This window comes from Octopus bimaculoides, chromosome 20, assembly GCF_046866305.1.
Source record: "Octopus bimaculoides isolate indiv1 chromosome 20, ASM4686630v1, whole genome shotgun sequence".
Classification (NCBI taxonomy): Eukaryota; Metazoa; Mollusca; class Cephalopoda; order Octopoda; family Octopodidae; genus Octopus; species Octopus bimaculoides.
In genome coordinates, this window is record NC_142947.1 from 5671045 (window position 1) to 5687411 (window position 16367).

The 16367-nt window shown below is 37.1% G+C and overlaps 1 protein-coding gene across 4 annotated transcripts in view; it reads left to right on the forward strand.

The window, feature by feature from the left end:
- LOC128250368 (multidrug resistance-associated protein 1-like) overlaps positions 1 to 15635 on the forward strand; it is a 44277-nt gene extending 28642 nt beyond the window's left edge. For all 4 annotated transcript variants that reach the window (XM_089338688.1, XM_089338686.1, XM_089338685.1 and 1 more), the window contains 12 exons: positions 482 to 593; positions 1903 to 2077; positions 2899 to 3136; positions 4807 to 5117; positions 6589 to 6788; positions 7728 to 7848; positions 9193 to 9294; positions 10483 to 10626; positions 11774 to 11932; positions 12996 to 13162; positions 14228 to 14422; positions 15327 to 15635. In XM_089338688.1, the coding sequence (XP_089194814.1) occupies positions 482 to 593; positions 1903 to 2077; positions 2899 to 3136; positions 4807 to 5117; positions 6589 to 6788; positions 7728 to 7848; positions 9193 to 9294; positions 10483 to 10626; positions 11774 to 11932; positions 12996 to 13162; positions 14228 to 14422; positions 15327 to 15438 (2036 nt within the window). In that variant the 3' untranslated portion in view covers positions 15439 to 15635. The remainder of the gene's footprint in view (positions 1 to 481; positions 594 to 1902; positions 2078 to 2898; positions 3137 to 4806; positions 5118 to 6588; positions 6789 to 7727; positions 7849 to 9192; positions 9295 to 10482; positions 10627 to 11773; positions 11933 to 12995; positions 13163 to 14227; positions 14423 to 15326) is intronic.
- Positions 15636 to 16367: the final 732 nt, after the last annotated feature.

Below are 16367 nucleotides of genomic sequence, written 5' to 3' on the forward strand. Positions count from 1 at the left end.
AGGTTAGTCTTTCCTCCCCTTCCCCCACTCTCTCTTTCTCACTCTCTTTCTCTCTCTCTCTCTCTCTCTCTCTCTTTCCTCTCTTTCTCTCTCATATATACACTCATACATACAATGCTCCTCTTTCTGTTTCTGTCTACCAAACCCACTCACAAAGCTTTGGTCAGCCTGGATCTACATGTAGTACATGTACCATGTAGTGGGACATAACCTAAAACTGTGTGATAGGGAGGTGAACTTTGTAACCTCACACACACACACACACACACACACACACACACACACACACACACACACACACACACACACACACACACACACACACACACACACACACATACATATAGCTAAAAGAGAGTGAAGCAGAATAAGCTGACTGGAAATTCTGCATCGATCTGAAGGGAGAGCAAGTTAACAAAGATTTTCTCATTGAATCTTGTTTATATTCAATGATATTCAGACTTATCTTTTCCATATATAGTTGCTGAGCTGAATATGAAAATACCACAGAGGTCTAACTCAAGGAGTGACTCGACTAACAGTGTTCAGAATGACAATGAGATTGAAACAGCCTATGAAAATGAAAAGTCAATGTGAGTATTTTGCAGTCTGTAGAAGAGGAACAATATATTGGAGGAAGGTCAGTCTCAAAGTGGACTAACAGTTGTTGCTTTACCCCTAGATCATCCTGGACCAGAGTACTGCCTATCCAGATAGCTGGTCCCTCTACTGGGTCACCATTTGGCAGGCTCTCCTCCTCCCAGTCATTCTCCACATTCACCAACCTTTCATAATGGCTTCTCCAAGCCTCTTTCTTTTCTGAATCATTAAAAGCGAGTGCCCCATCACCCATGCCGACACATTTCTCTCCCGTAACATCACAATTTTCTCTCACACACTGTCTTGCAATCCGAAATACTTCAGTTCTCTGGTCCTCACATCGCTGAATATTGGCAAACTTCCAATCTGCTTCTTCCTTGGCTATGTATCCCTGTTGCCCAGCCTTCCTTCTGGCTATCTTGTACAGTTTCCTGCTACCTCCACTTCTCCAGGATTTCCAGGCCTATTTCTTTGCTCTAATGGCTTTGTCTACTGTATTATTCCACCATCACATTACTCTAGGTCTGGGAGGGACTTTGCACCATCCGCAGATTTGGTCTGTGGCACTCCGTAAGCTGTCCTGTAGGAATTTCCAGCTACCCTCTATGTCCGAAGTCTGTAGCTCCTCCTCCCTCTCATCAAATTTCTTGATGAGCATGTCCCTAAATCTCTGACCATGTGAAGGGTTCTTTAGTTTCCAAATCCTTCTTTTCTGGCTTGGTCTGCTTCTTGGCATCCTTCTGGTCTCGAGTCTAAAGTCACTAATGATTAGTCTATGCTGGAGGGTACATTCCTCACCCAGGAGGGGCTTTGTACTTAAGAGCAACCATGCATCCTGCTGTTTGGTGAGGATGAAATCAATCTGACTAGCAGAGTCACCGGATTGATAGGTTATCAGGTGGCTGTCTGGCTTCCTAAAGTTAGTGTTGCAGATTAAAAGGTTACATGCATCACCAAACTCCAGTAACCTAGTTCCCTCTTTGTTTTGGGAACCAATTCCATGGTCCCCATGTACACCCATGAAGATACTGGATTGCTGTCTGACATGCCCATTGTAAAAAAGAAAAATTCAACTTTCATCAACACATTTGTAATCTAGATATTTAAACATATATTTGCAAAATTGTTTTGATAAGGACATTATCAAGAAACAAAATCAGTGGGTGAACAAAAGAACAAAAACTCTAGTTATGCCTCTCTCTCTCTCTCTCTCTCTCACACAGACACTCATGCACACACACACACACACACACACACACGCACATATCTGATCATTCATTCTTGCTCTCCCATTTCTTGCAGGGAAGAAACTTGTGCAGATTCTTCGGTGAGACAGTGGCAGAAGACGTCTGCATTTTCCAAGATTTTCAAAAGTAAAGGCAAATCTAACTCAATTCACATGAAAGTGATCCCAAGTAAACTACAGAACGAATCAAAAAATAAACTTATTGAGAAAGAGAAGATATCATCAGGAAAGGTAAGCGAGAAGAGATTTCAAGAAAGAATTTCCTATGCCAACATATCTCCTCCATTTCGTGTCTCTTTTGATTATTTTTACATGATATTCTAAGTCTTTTTAAGGATCTACATGTTGTCACCTGTAACAATAATCAGTCTCGAGCATGTATATCAGTCTTAATCAGTCTTGAGCAGTCTTGAGCATAAGCTGATATGTGTGAATTTATAAACTAGAGAAAAAGTGTTCTCTAAATGAAGTAGAATTTACGGCACACTGATATATTTCATAATTTGAATTGAATACTTTTACATCTTGTGATTTTAAGTTTAGTATTTCTGCTTGTTAGACAACATTAAATAGTTATATGTATATGTGGCTTTATGAAGCTGAAGCATGGGAGAAGATACCACTCTTTCTTCCTTATCTTTATAATGCATCAGTCACATATAACGAAGATACTGCACATCAAATCTACACTGTTTCTTGAACAGAGATCTTGGAAACATTTTTCAAGGAGAGTATGACAACCTAGCTACCTTGAAAACAAGAAGACATAACTAATGTTCATATCAATGAATCAGACTAGCACCTGTTTTAGTTTTCAATCTTACATCAACTAAAACACTCTGAGTTTCTACAAATACTAGGTTTCATGTTTTCTGATAATTCCACATAACACTGCAAAAGCTATATCCAAAAGACTATCTTTCCAGAAAATACTCTCTTTGCATCAATTCTTTTTTCTTTAATTTCACAAGTTTTAGCATCTTATACTCTCTCTTGCTCTTTCATTGTCTCCAACCTCTTTCATTGTCTCTCTCTCTCTCTCTTAATTACAGGTTCAGTTGAATGTCTTCAAGACATACATCATGTCTGTTGGTCTCCGGTCCACCATAGTGGGCCTTAGTTTCTACTTCGCCTTCCAGGTTTTTGTTATCTTTAGCAGTATCTGGTTGAGCTGGTGGTCTGAGGATGAAACTGATGTTAATGGCACTGACACAGCTGTTTTCAATATTGCTCCAGAAAATCGTGCCACGTTCTACCTGGGGGTCTATGGTGGTTTTGGAGCTCTGCAGTGTAAGTATTCAATTTTTGTGTGTGGAAATGCTGATGTTGTTATTGCTGTTGGTTAATTCTAGGTCAATCTTGATAGAGCAGGCAGACCTATGATCAAGGACATTCCAACTGTGACCACTTCATCTTGTTATATATATTAAGGACTAAATCATCAAGTGAAACCTTTATTTAACTCATAAAGCACTGGGATTTGCATTTACATAGCATGGACTGCTGAGCACATTTTATGAAAATGAGACTACCATGCACATATAAAAAACAAAAAATAATTAAAATATCTTCTTAGTATAATAATAGTGGCAAGTTTTACATCATCCGAAAAGTCATTAGTTGAACTATTAGTTCTCTTGCATTCTGGGGGTGGGGGTGGGGTATCAGAGCGTTTGAGTGACATTAGACCCTAACAAACACCCATAAATTAAATGCATCTATCTGAGCCACCATTGTAGCCTGTCGACTTGAACCTGGTTTATCAGCATCAAACTCACTTTCATCATTTGGAGTAATGGCGACTATGTCTAATGAATCTTCCATAAACTATTTTCTTAACAACTAATCCATCAACTCCTGTTGAATGGGTGATATTAGTTTTGTCTGTGTTTAGATTATTTTTCTTGTTTAACCATCACTACCATTTATAACTAATCCAAGCAAGATTACTTTCCAACATGCATTTAATGGGCTTTTCTTAATGTCATGAATTGCTATTACAATTATCTTCATTTGGTGAAGAATGTTAAATTTTTTCATGACCATTATAAAATTATTTTAAAGAATTGGAGCATTTTTTTATTTTAACTAATTGTGAACAATTTTTCTGTGGTTTTCTTATAAATTGATTTCCTTTTGCGATGCAATTTGATTTGTGCTGTTCAAAAATCCAAGCTTGTGTTGTGGCTTGCCAATAACCAGGAGTTCAAACATGGTTATGCCTGTCCTTTTATTTAGCTTGTTGTCCAAGTTCCATCAGTTTTCCATTAAAACACATATAAAAGGATACTCACAATAATTTATTGGTTAATGAATATCTACATGACCAAATATCAGATTGGTAATTTAAGTTTAAAAAAAAAAAAAAGCAGGAGAAATGAAATACTAGAAATAGCAGGCAGGACTCCCTCAGATCACTCTAACAGTTGGAAAAGCAAAGTTAGCATACATTGGATAATGTCATCCTCCTTTTTTTTTTCTAATGTTGTCCTGTGTATGCAAAAGGACAGATGATTAAAGTTGCTATGTCTTTCATTGTAAATCTACTTGATCATAGCTGACCTGGAGCTAAACAAGAATAAAGTTGTGGGTGATAAGTCAGTGAAGAAGGAGCCTATACTCAATCACTTGTCCTGAGAGAAATAGCTGTCAAATCTCCATCAAATCTCATCCAACTCACTTCAGAAATTGAGAGAAAAAAGACTTTGGACGTTGTGGTCCAAGATTTCTTTAAAAAGATTGGATGGTTCTTGATCATATAAGTCTACTTGAACTAGAGTTAACCCTAACAACAACATTGTATATTGTGTGAAATATTATATTGAAGAGAGGAAAAAAATGAAAGAAGTTAAAAAGATTTATCTCATTTGTGAAAATATTTGTTCTTACCAGATTTCTTCAACGATTTTTTCTTTCTTTTTTTCTTTTAATTTTCTCATAACCATTTTCTCTTCCCTCAGCATTCTGTGTCCTCTGCTACTCAATAATTGCTGCATTTTCACTTTTGGGTGGTGCTAAGAAATTACATACTCAACTCATTGCAAACATTATGCGATGTCCAATGAAATTCTTCGACACTACACCTCTAGGTCGCATCATCAACCGATTCTCAAAAGACATTGACACAGTTGATATGGTTATTCCGCTGATTGTGCGTCAGATTATTCGCACAATGTTCATTATCATCACTGCACTTTTCTTGATATGTTACACAACACCCATTGTACTAATAGCAATACTACCTCTAGCAGTTGTTTACTATATAATCCAGGTCAGTGCCTCTTTTTCCTCCCTGCCAACCCATGCTAGCAAGAAAGTTGTCATTCTCTCTCTTCTTTTGTTCTGTATACAAATTAAGATAAACATCTTATGCATGATGTCAAAAAATGTATTTATGTAATTTAGTCTTTAAATATAAATAACTTAAATTACAGAAAATTCTTAAATACTCACTTCGGTATTCAATAAATGAAGGAAAGTTAATGAGACTTCAAATTTAGAATTTTGGCGCGTATTTTTATTTTCTCATTTTTTTAAAATGCAAATTTAGAATTTTTTTTGTGCAACTTACTACATTTCACAGCATGCCAGTATGTCATGGCACACTATTTGGGAGCCACTTCTCTACATACTTCTTCATAGGGCTTTTAAAAGGAATTTTATCAGTGGCTACAAAACCTTTTGGAGTTCTTGTTCCCTTCTCTGAATGCTAGTCACCAATAAATGTAAACATACATCCCAGAAAATTTCCGGTCCCAAGTACACTGTACATTTTGCACCACCTCTTCATGGTCCCTGAATCCCTTCCTCTTTTGTCAGAAATCAAATTCTGTATTCATATCAAGAACAACTCATGTATCATTTAAGAACATCCTTATTTGCTTTTGTACTGTTGTACTACAAGACACTCTTCTATTTAAAGTCTAACTTTAGAATATGTTATCATTATTATTTATTCCTCACTGAATGATAACCAAAAGCATTCCAGCCATCTCTTCTTTTTGAATATTATGCAAATATTAGAAATATATTATTCAATATTTCTCTTTCTCAGTGTAACTTGAGGGAGATTTGGCTGTTATTTCTTGTGGCTTGAACAACTGTTCAGAGACTCCCTTGTCAGCTTATTGTAGACTATGCCAATTAATAAGAAAAAGATGAATAATAAGGGGTGATCTCTTGAGTTATTTCAAACTAATTTTTAAAATCTAATTTCAGTGTCAGATTCTTCAGACTGATATTCCAATTAGTTACAAGAGTCCCCCTGTCCTTTGATTTATATCCAGATTTGAACTCTGCTGCAAAATGTTCAAGTTATATCAAAAAGATTGAATGTTGTAATTGCTTTTTAGACACTAACATCACTAAGTGAGGTTACACTCCATTGTAGTGAAATTTGTTTATAAACAACTGAAAATATAGAGTTAAGTTGAGTGGGAAACTCACAAATTTAATTTAATGAGTTCCCATATTATGTTTAACTGGCAAAAAAATTATGCTTGCAGTCAAGAGAATGAATTATTAGCTTTAAGAATTAATTCTGGTTATGAAAGGAGACGTATCTAAAATTCAAATCAATTACAAATTGAATGAGTATATGTAATGAGAGGTGAATCTGATCTTTGGTACTTCTGATAACAGTCTGAACATATTTCAGTTTTATTATATACACTTGATTTGCCTTTTGATGTATTATAAAAATAGTGTCTTTGGAAGATAATCTGTGTTTTGGTGTGTTACAGAGATATTTTATACCAGCTTCCCGGCAACTAAAACGTATCGAGTCAGTGAGCCGTTCTCCCATATACAGCTTGTTTGGTGAGACTGTCCTTGGGGTCAACAGTATCCGAGCATATCGTATGCAGTCATACTTCATTAATCTCTTTGAAGATTTAATTAATGAAAATCTTCTTGCAAACAGTGCTTTACTGATCATCAACAGGTAAGCAGAGTTCTGGAATATTCTATAAATGATCCTATTCTCAATGCATCATCCTGTGCTTTACTTATCTTTTTTATATTTCTTCTGTCATCATTTGTATGAGTGGAAATTGAACTGGTGAGTGTGTTAGATACTAAGGCAATATGACTCTCCCCAAACACAACAAAATTTGTTTTAAGACATGAATTCACATAAAGAATCTTGCAAACCAGGTACAAGAACAAAGAAAAATGTTTTAATTAACTGGGAAACAAACAGGACACTGATCCCATTGGGAAAATGGCCCTGTTTCAAATGTAGACATGATGTAAAGGTGTAGATAGAAGTTCCATTCATTGTGCTCAGTGCAGACTGTGGGCAAGTTAGAGATGCAGTGGAATCGCCAGAAGACTAACAGAAAGTAGAATTTGTTTGTGTCAGATGTGCAGGAACAATAAATAAGAGTATACAGGAAGTGGGTGTTCTGAAATGCTCAGGAAGCTCCCTAGAAGTAGCAGGTACATTCTAGTATCTAGTTGACCTAATTAGCAGTGGAGGAGATGCTCTGAAAATATAGCTGCTAGAATATGAAATGGCTGTAGAAAATGCAGAGAACTTTTACCGCTTTTGGTACCAAAAACGTCAGAATGAGAAGCAGATCAAATGATGCCTGTGTATGAACAGCAATGCTACATAAAAAAAATCTACTGCAGAAAATTTTGTCTGACCAATACAAGTATGATAAAATAGTATATAAAACTATCAAGTACTGAGAAGTTTCATTGCACACTTATGACCTGATCACTGACAATTCCACTGCATTTGACAGTTTTTTTGACAAACCATGTATTAGAAATCTGTTATTCTCAAAACTAGAAATAAATACTTAATTTTTATTGTAATTTTATTTTATTATCTTTAAAACTTTTTTTCTTCAATGTTTTCTCTTCCTTCATTAAGGTGGTTGAGCATACGTATTGATCTCATTGGAAACACCAATATTGTTTGTTCAGCAATCTTTGCCATTGCATTTGGTGCTTCCCATGGAAATATTGGACTTTCCCTGAGCTATGCGTTAAGTGTAAGACAATTTTTTTATACTATCACCATTGTATATCCATCCTTCCAAGGCAAGTTTTTTTTTCATATCTTCAGTATTGTTTGTTCTCCCTTTCTTCCAAGACAAGTTTTTCAAGCCTTCAGCTTTATATTTCCTTCTTTCCTTCTAGTATGACATTTATATTTTTCTTAATGTTGTTGTTTAGTTCTTTGTTAGGTCTTTCCCTTTTTGTTAAAGACAGTATGGTAGGATTTGAGGGAGTTGACTGCTATTTCTAATAATTGAAGCAACTTTTGAAAGCAAGGGCAAACATCCTCTCACCACAGGTGAACTTTTCACCTTCATTCAAAAAATTTGAAATGGGTTGATAAAATCTCTAAAAATCCATACAAAAAAAACAGAAAGTTAATACAGTACATACCAATGAATTCTAAAATTGAAGATAATTTTTATCAACACATATGCATTCTCACCACTTTGTACATATTTAAAATTCATTTTTTCAACTAAAAAGCTTCCACCACTATTGACAAAGAAGCTTCCTTGTTTACTATTTTTTCCTTACAGTTTAATACAGTTGGGGATTTTTTCTGTCAGTCTTAGACTAGCATTAAACTCGTCTATGTTGCTCCAAGCATAACAACCAGGAACATGTGGTTCAAGCATTCAAAATGGCTTATATCCATCTTTCTATTTTGTCCATCCATTATTAAAGAATGACTGAGCAGGCCCACCCTTCCCTTGTTTCACATTCCTGATTCCAGGTTCAGTGCACTTTGCATAAGCCTCTTCTGCTGTAGTCTCAGTTTGATGAATACTTTATGAGCAGAATTTCTTAAATGGAAACTATACTGAAGCCCTTTGAATGTATAATTTATAACCCTTACTTTGGTAGATTGGTGAGATTGATGCAGCACCAAGGTTTAACCTGAACATTATTTGGTCAATGTATATAGGAACAATCATGGACAAAGTAAGAACAAAAAGGATTCCAGTATAAATCCTCCACTAAAGATACCCACTGACCACTACCTAATCACTGGGGCAAGGGATCATGTTGGACCTACCACCCAAACATTTTGGAATCATAAAAGTGATCATGATGATTTTTGTGGTTGTTTAACCCCAGGCTGCCATGACTGAATAAACCTATGATCAAAAGTATTTCACCTGTGACAATCTCGCATTATCCAACGTGTCCTTTTGTAACACAGCAGAGCAATTTGGCTGCTATTTCTAGATGCTTCCTTGGTCATAATAATAATTAATACTGAAATAGCAAGGAGGAGAAATAAAGTTGAATAATTACCAATAACTCTTTATGCTAAAGAACAATAGAAAATGATTTCTATTTGTTTTTTTCAGATAACTTTCTTCCTTGGATGGTTCATACGTGTTAGAAGTGACCTGGAGGCCAACATTGTGTCTGTTGAACGAATACAGGAATACTGCAATATAGAGAATGAGGTGAGTACACAATTGCTGTTAACTATGGCAACGTTGGTGGTGGCTGTAGCTTTTGTTGTACAGAATAGTTTGTAACGCTAACTTAGCTATTGTTTTCCAAGGAGACGGCATTTCTGAACCATTTTATTCTCTAAATCAGCCAATAAACAATCTCATACATTTATGTAATACTTCTTTCCTCACTACCTCAGCAAGTATGGTGAAGGATATGCTTTACTGCACGGGTCAGGATAAGACTGAAATATGTTTGCTGTTGTCTTTCATAATTTCTGCAACAATGACAATAGTATAAGTCATTGGTTAGTATTATTTCTTCTGATAAGGCAGTGAGCTGACAGAATCATTACTCTATGTTCTCAGTTCAAATGCCACCAAGGTTCACTTTTCTTTCCATCTTTTCGGGGTTGATAATATAGGTACCAGTTGAGCACCGAGTTCAAGGAAATCAACTTCCCCACCCCTTGAAATTGCTGGTCTTGTGCCAAAATAAGAAAGGATTGTTTCTGTCTCACCAAATAATTATCACTAATTAGATACTTTAATGCTCTAGACATTAAATATTTTAACATGAACTCAACCAACTACTCAGCAGGTTATAATTTGGGTTTAGGTGTGTTTACGCTATTATCCCATGTTATAGCTTAACCCTTTGCCAGCTCTGATCAGACAGACCAAATGGTGGCATTCAACTGAAATATATGTTAGACTCACCATCCAAATCCTAGTTGCCATGCCAGTTTCAGGATACTGAGAGCAGTGGTCTAAAGGTGTTGTGGGTGAGAGAGAGAACCATCCTGTCTATTATTCAAACACAATGGATCTTAAGACTGTGATTTGAGGAAGATGTTAACAGTTTTTCTAGCAAGCCAAGCAGCCATATTCAGACTCCTTTACTGGTTTGCAACGTGGCATTTAAATGTTACTCTCAGGTTCAGAGTTGCTGTTGTTTAGGGCCACTCACTACTTATGGTTGACATCAGGTAAACTAATGACATTCACCAACATATATACATAGTGAGCCACACATGCTCAGACTGTACCACACACACACACACACACACACACACACACACTCATACACTGAATCTCATACGCACACCTGAAGCACATACACACAACAACCAAACTCAAATCTACAAAACACACTCATAGTATACAACTAACCCAAAGCATCATTTCTGTTTCCAGGCAGCGTGGGTCACAGACCATCGTCCTGACCCTTCCTGGCCACAGGAAGGTAACATAGACTTTGAGAACTTCGATTTACGCTATCGGCCAGGGTTGGAGCTTGTCTTGAAGGGCATCACGTGTCACATTAAAGGAGGCGAGAGGGTAAATATCACCCACACACACGCTCACAACTCTCACCCACCTGATATATTGTCTCTTTGGTTAGTTATGTCTAACCATATCCACCTCCTAATCACTCATCCCTTCCCAAACCCACTGACATCAAATAAGTCCTTCATGCTGCATCCCAGTCACTTACATCTTACCCTGGAGCTAATGTGAGAGCCTCTACATGATCACTCTTCCAGCTAGAAATTGCAGCCAAATCTCCCTCCAATCACACCCTACTGTCAAATAAAAGAACTCATTGGAATACATGGTTCTGGATTCCCTACTCATTAAATGCTCACAGCTGGAGTTCATTTAATCGTGGATCGTTCCAACCATGACTAACTTGGTGCTAAACAAAAACATCTTACCCCAACTCATTGATACACCACTCACATCTCATCCCAGCTTCACTGAAACAGTCCCCTGTACACTCACCAGTACCCAGTTATTTATCTTTTGATCATTTGAAGCCCAACCCCCATCACCCCCATGTCACATTTTCACCCCAGCCTCATTTCAGTCCATCCTAGTTGTCTCATCTCACATTTTCTTCCCCACTAGTTCATCTGGATACAACTCCAGTCATTTCAAGTTTCTTTACCCTAAAATCATCTTAGATACTCTGCCAGTTTTTTAAGTTGCTCTACCTACAAGTCACGCCAGATATTACTCCAGTTGTTTCAAAATACACAACTGTAAAGCCAGTCTAGTCACTACCCTGATGTTTCAGGTTAGCCACCCTAAAGTCAGCCTTGACTTATTCTTGTTATATCGAATTGCCCCACCCTGATGTCAGACCAGATACTATTCCAGTCTTTTTCTAAGTCGTTCCAACTACTACTCCAGTTTGCTACCATACATTCGTATCCAAACACCCTAGCCTCTCATTAACCCCTGCCAGACCCTTCTTCAGCCATTTCATGTCATTCCACCCATGTCAGTCCATAGTATTTCAGCTTCATCCCTCACACTCACCTACATATCCACTCATCCTTCTCTCTACTTCTACCCTTTACCCCAATCACTTTCCAGACGTCTGCTCAATCACAGCTGACTGGAACTAAACAACAAAAACAACGACTGCTCTATTTACCAATTAATTGATGTCATCTGTTTATCTTATTTTTTTAAAATCCAGATTGGAATTGTTGGCCGTACAGGGGCTGGAAAATCTTCTCTCACTGTGTCTTTGTTCCGATTGATCGAGGGAGCTGGAGGAGCAATAGTCATTGATAATGAACCAATAGACAAACTTGGCCTCCATGATTTACGATCTCGAATTACCATCCTACCACAGGTATTGTGATTTTTCCTTTGTTGAGCGTCAGAAAATCCTTATATATTCTGCACACTTAATGATAACAGAAACCCTTTCTTAAATTTTTTTTTTTTATTATATAATTCATTGAGGTTTAATTTATTGGTATTTATCAATACTCGACTCATTGGCATTTAATGATAATTTATGGACATGTAATTGTTTATTCTTCACTGACATAAAGGTAGCAAGCTGGCAGAATCATTAGCATGCCAGGCAAAATGCTTAGCAGCATTTTGCCTGCTTTTTACTGTCTGAGTTCAAATTTCGCCAGGGCTAATTAACTTTGTCTTTTAATCTTTTCAGGGCCAATAAAATAAGTACCAGTTTAGTACTAGGGTTCATGTAATCAACTAGCCCCCTAAAATTCCAGGCCTTATGCCAATAGTAGAAAGGATTGTTTACTGGCATATAATTCATTACTATATAGTAATAGAAACAATATAAAAACAAACAAAAAAAAACCTACAGTTGTCACTTGCAAGTAAGTATAACTTGGAGGCATGTACTATGTTTCACACTTGTTTAGGTGTAGTGCTGAGCAAAGATGAACAGCCTCTTTGCTCTCCATTTGTGATTCTGCACAAGAACATAGGTCAAAGTATGTAGAAAGCTATTTTTGTGAAAATTCTTCTATTTGTCCCCAAAGAAATCTGGTCTCCTAGCTCACCACATCTGAATCTTTGTATTGTTGGATGTGGATGTTATTGAGAACAAGTCCAATGCAACATCCCAGGCCAGCATCAGTACACTGAAGACAATAGATGAGAAAAGCATTCAGGTCTATCAATATTAGACAAGAAAATGTGATCATACAGTCTGCTGCATCCATATTCAGTTGATTATAAGTGTTTTATGGTGGACACATTAAGTAATATCTTTCCTTGTGTTATAAGAAAGAAACTTTCAAGCTTTCATGGCTCTGTTTTTTTTTTTTTTTTCGTTTACCTTAGCTCCAAGCTTTGAGATGTCTCTATTTAGCTGCCTGACCCTGTACATGACAGTTGTCTGCTACTAAAACATTTCCATTTGTGTCTTTCAGGAACCTGTTCTCTTTTCTGGAAGTCTTCGCTCAAATCTCGATCCTTTGGATCAATTCCCAGATGCTGATCTCTGGAAAGCTCTAGAAGTGGTGCACTTAAAACCATTTGTTGAAGAACTTTCTACAAAATTGGATTACGAATGTGGAGAAAATGGTTCTAATCTCAGGTAAGGCAAGCAGTATGTCTCTGTGCTAGAAAGTGGTGGTGTGGGGGACAAGGTCAGAGGTACACAGAAGTTGATATAGTAAGGAACAAGGGTAGCAGGTTCTGTTGTGGACAGAGGGAGAGGGTGTACAGCAGAAAGAGTGGGATAAAAGGAGAATTCACTGGCAGATAAGGTGATAAGAGATGGTGTTGGGGAATGTGGTTGAGAAAAGGAAGTGGCTCCCAAGAAAATATTAATCTATCTAAGTCATCCCAGAGCATGTCCCAAGGCTGGTTCCACACGCTTTCCCCATTCATCTTGATCTTCCATAATGCTTCTCAGCTCCTATGCCCCTTCCATACCAGTCAGTATCCTCCAGCAAGTTGTCGATATAGGTCGTCTTCCTCCTTCCTCTCCTGGCTCTTCCTTCAGTCGGTTGCCAAAAAGGAGACCAACCGGGAAATAATAAGTCATAACACAAAAGCTGGGGTGCGATATGTGCAGTTGCATTCTCATATAGTTACAGCTGTTGAGTGAAGCGATGGACCATACTGGCTTCATTTCTCTCAAGCCTTTGCATGTTTTCTGCATTCACAGACCACATTTCACCACCATGTAGCACAGCTGTTCATACACAAGTTTTAAACAATTTACCTTTCTCTCTGAGAGAGGCTGTGTATTGTTGCCAAAAACAGGTAACAGCTCCCTGAATTTCTCCAGCTGGTTCTTATTCTTTTAAATTGTCTTTCATTCTTGTGAGGTTGAATTTTTTTGAAGGGTTCTTGGTTTATTGTGGTGTTGTTGTTTAAGTTATAGATTGCATTATTGTCTTTTATAGAGACCCTAATCATGACTATGATAATCCTTATTTCAAGGTTCCTAGTTTATGAAGGTTCGATGCATGTGTGTGTGTGTGTGTGTATCATTATCTGCTATCTTATTCATTATTATTGAGGAGACTAAGTTAACTTTTAAGGACTGTTTGTTTTAAAATGTAGGTGAGATTCCTCTTTGCCTGTTTTATAACTTCTACAGGTAATGTTGATCTCGAATTTTTAATGTGATTTTGTTATGTATTTTGTGTAGCGTTGGTCAACGCCAGTTAGTCTGCCTGGGAAGAAGTGTCCTGAAGAAGACCAAAATCCTTGTTCTTGATGAAGCAACTGCAGCTGTAGATATGGAAACAGATGACTTCATACAGAAAACTATCAGGAATGAATTTAAGAACACCACCATACTGACAATTGCTCACAGACTCAATACTATTTTAGACTATGACAAGTAAGTTATTATGATGTATGTAACGTATACCTACATTCACATCTCTCTCTCTCTCTCTCTCTCTCTCTCTCTCTCTCTCTCTCTCTCTCTCTCTCTCTCTCTCTCTCTCTCTCTTTCACTCAGTCCACACACACACACACATTTGAAAGTTTGCATAAAAGGAAAAGAAAAGTCAATATCTTATTCAAAAATTAATTTAAAAAGTCAAAAAATATCAACAAGTTTATAACTACAAAATAACAGTTTTTTCAAAGTAGTGGCCCACAGCTTCCAGCATGGCCTCAAGACAGCTCCAAAATCTGGTTCCTTACTGTATTCTTGGGAAGATCTTCAAATGCCTCTTTGATGATGCCCCACAAATAGTAATCCAGTTGGGAGAATTAGTAGGAGGCCAGAAATTGGGGCTAGGGAAGTCTCTAGAAATTCTCTGACAACTGCTTTTGACTCTTTCCAGAGGTATGGCAAGGAGTCCAATCCTGCTGCCACACATATGGCCTCTCAGCATCAACCCTCTTCAGTCAGGGTTTGACCACAGTTTCTAGCAGCTTCATACAACTGCCTGAATCAAGCCTGCTCAAAGATGTGGGGATCAATTCTGGCATACAGTTGCTCTCAGAACGGCTGTGATGTCCCTTCATGCTGGCCATGGCCTTGTAGTCTCCAATGCAGTTGTCCATGTAACTTAGTCTTTACAATGTTCATAGAGCGTTGAACAGCACTCATGATGTTGGCATTTTGATACCCAGCATCAATCATCAAGATACAGACAGCTCTTTTCCTATATTCAAATGGCTTCCAATGCCTTTTTTTTTCATTATTATTATTATTGTTACTTTTATTTTCTATTGTATTTTCACACATTTTATTGTTGTTATATTTGTTTTCTTCTATTTTCTTTTACCAGAATTATGGTTCTTGAACATGGAAGGGTTAAAGAGTTTGCTTCACCACAGACATTGAAGAAAAACAAACAATCTTTGTTCTACGCACTGCTGAAGGATGCCAAGTTGGTATAAAGGTTGTTTGTATTAAAACATTATATATGAAACCATTCAAAGTCTTCCTTTTATAACTGGTTTCTATCACTGTTTTTGTGCAAAAATTTTGGGATTGTGGGAAAACCTTTCATTCTAAATTGCTTGCAACAAGAAGTATGGTTTACAGATATTTTCCTTATTTAAAATAAAAAATAAATAAAACTCGTGTAAATAAAGGAAGGTAACTGCTTTTTTTTTTTTCGATTTCTCTCCAATTCGCTTTTACCTTCTTGCCCCTGCCACTTCTCACAAACAATTTCATTCTATTTCTTCACAGATACAGTTATCATCATATCATCATAAATATCATCTCAGTTTGTATTTTTGTATTTATGTTACACATACACACACACATACACATTATTCAAGTGTTCAAATGGGAGAAAAAACATGCAAAACTACAGTGAAGTCTATGAATCCATTTGAAAATGTTGCTTGTCATTGCTTGATATTTACCATCTGAAATGTATGGAGAGGGTGCCATAGCTGAAAGAACCACTCATGATTGGTATGCCAAGTTCAGAAATGGAAATTTTGACCTCAAAGACGCACCTTGTTCTGGCCGTCCAGTAGATTTCTTTGAAGAGCGATTAAACCAACTTTTGCACGAAAATTCTTGTCAAAAGACAAGGGAACTGGCAGAGAAAACAGAATGCTCCCACAGTGCTATAGAGAAGCATGTTCACTCGATGGGAAAGGTTCAGAAGTATGGAACATAGGTTCTGCATGCTTTAAGTGACAACAACAAAAATCAACGAGCCACAATCTCCGCTAGTTTGCTTGCTTGTCACCACTCAACTCATGGACACAGGCAATGATTTCTTTACTGAATCGTTACTGGCGATGAAAAATGGTGTTTGTACATCAATATGAAGCAGTGTAAGGAATGGCTTAGCCCCGGTAAACAA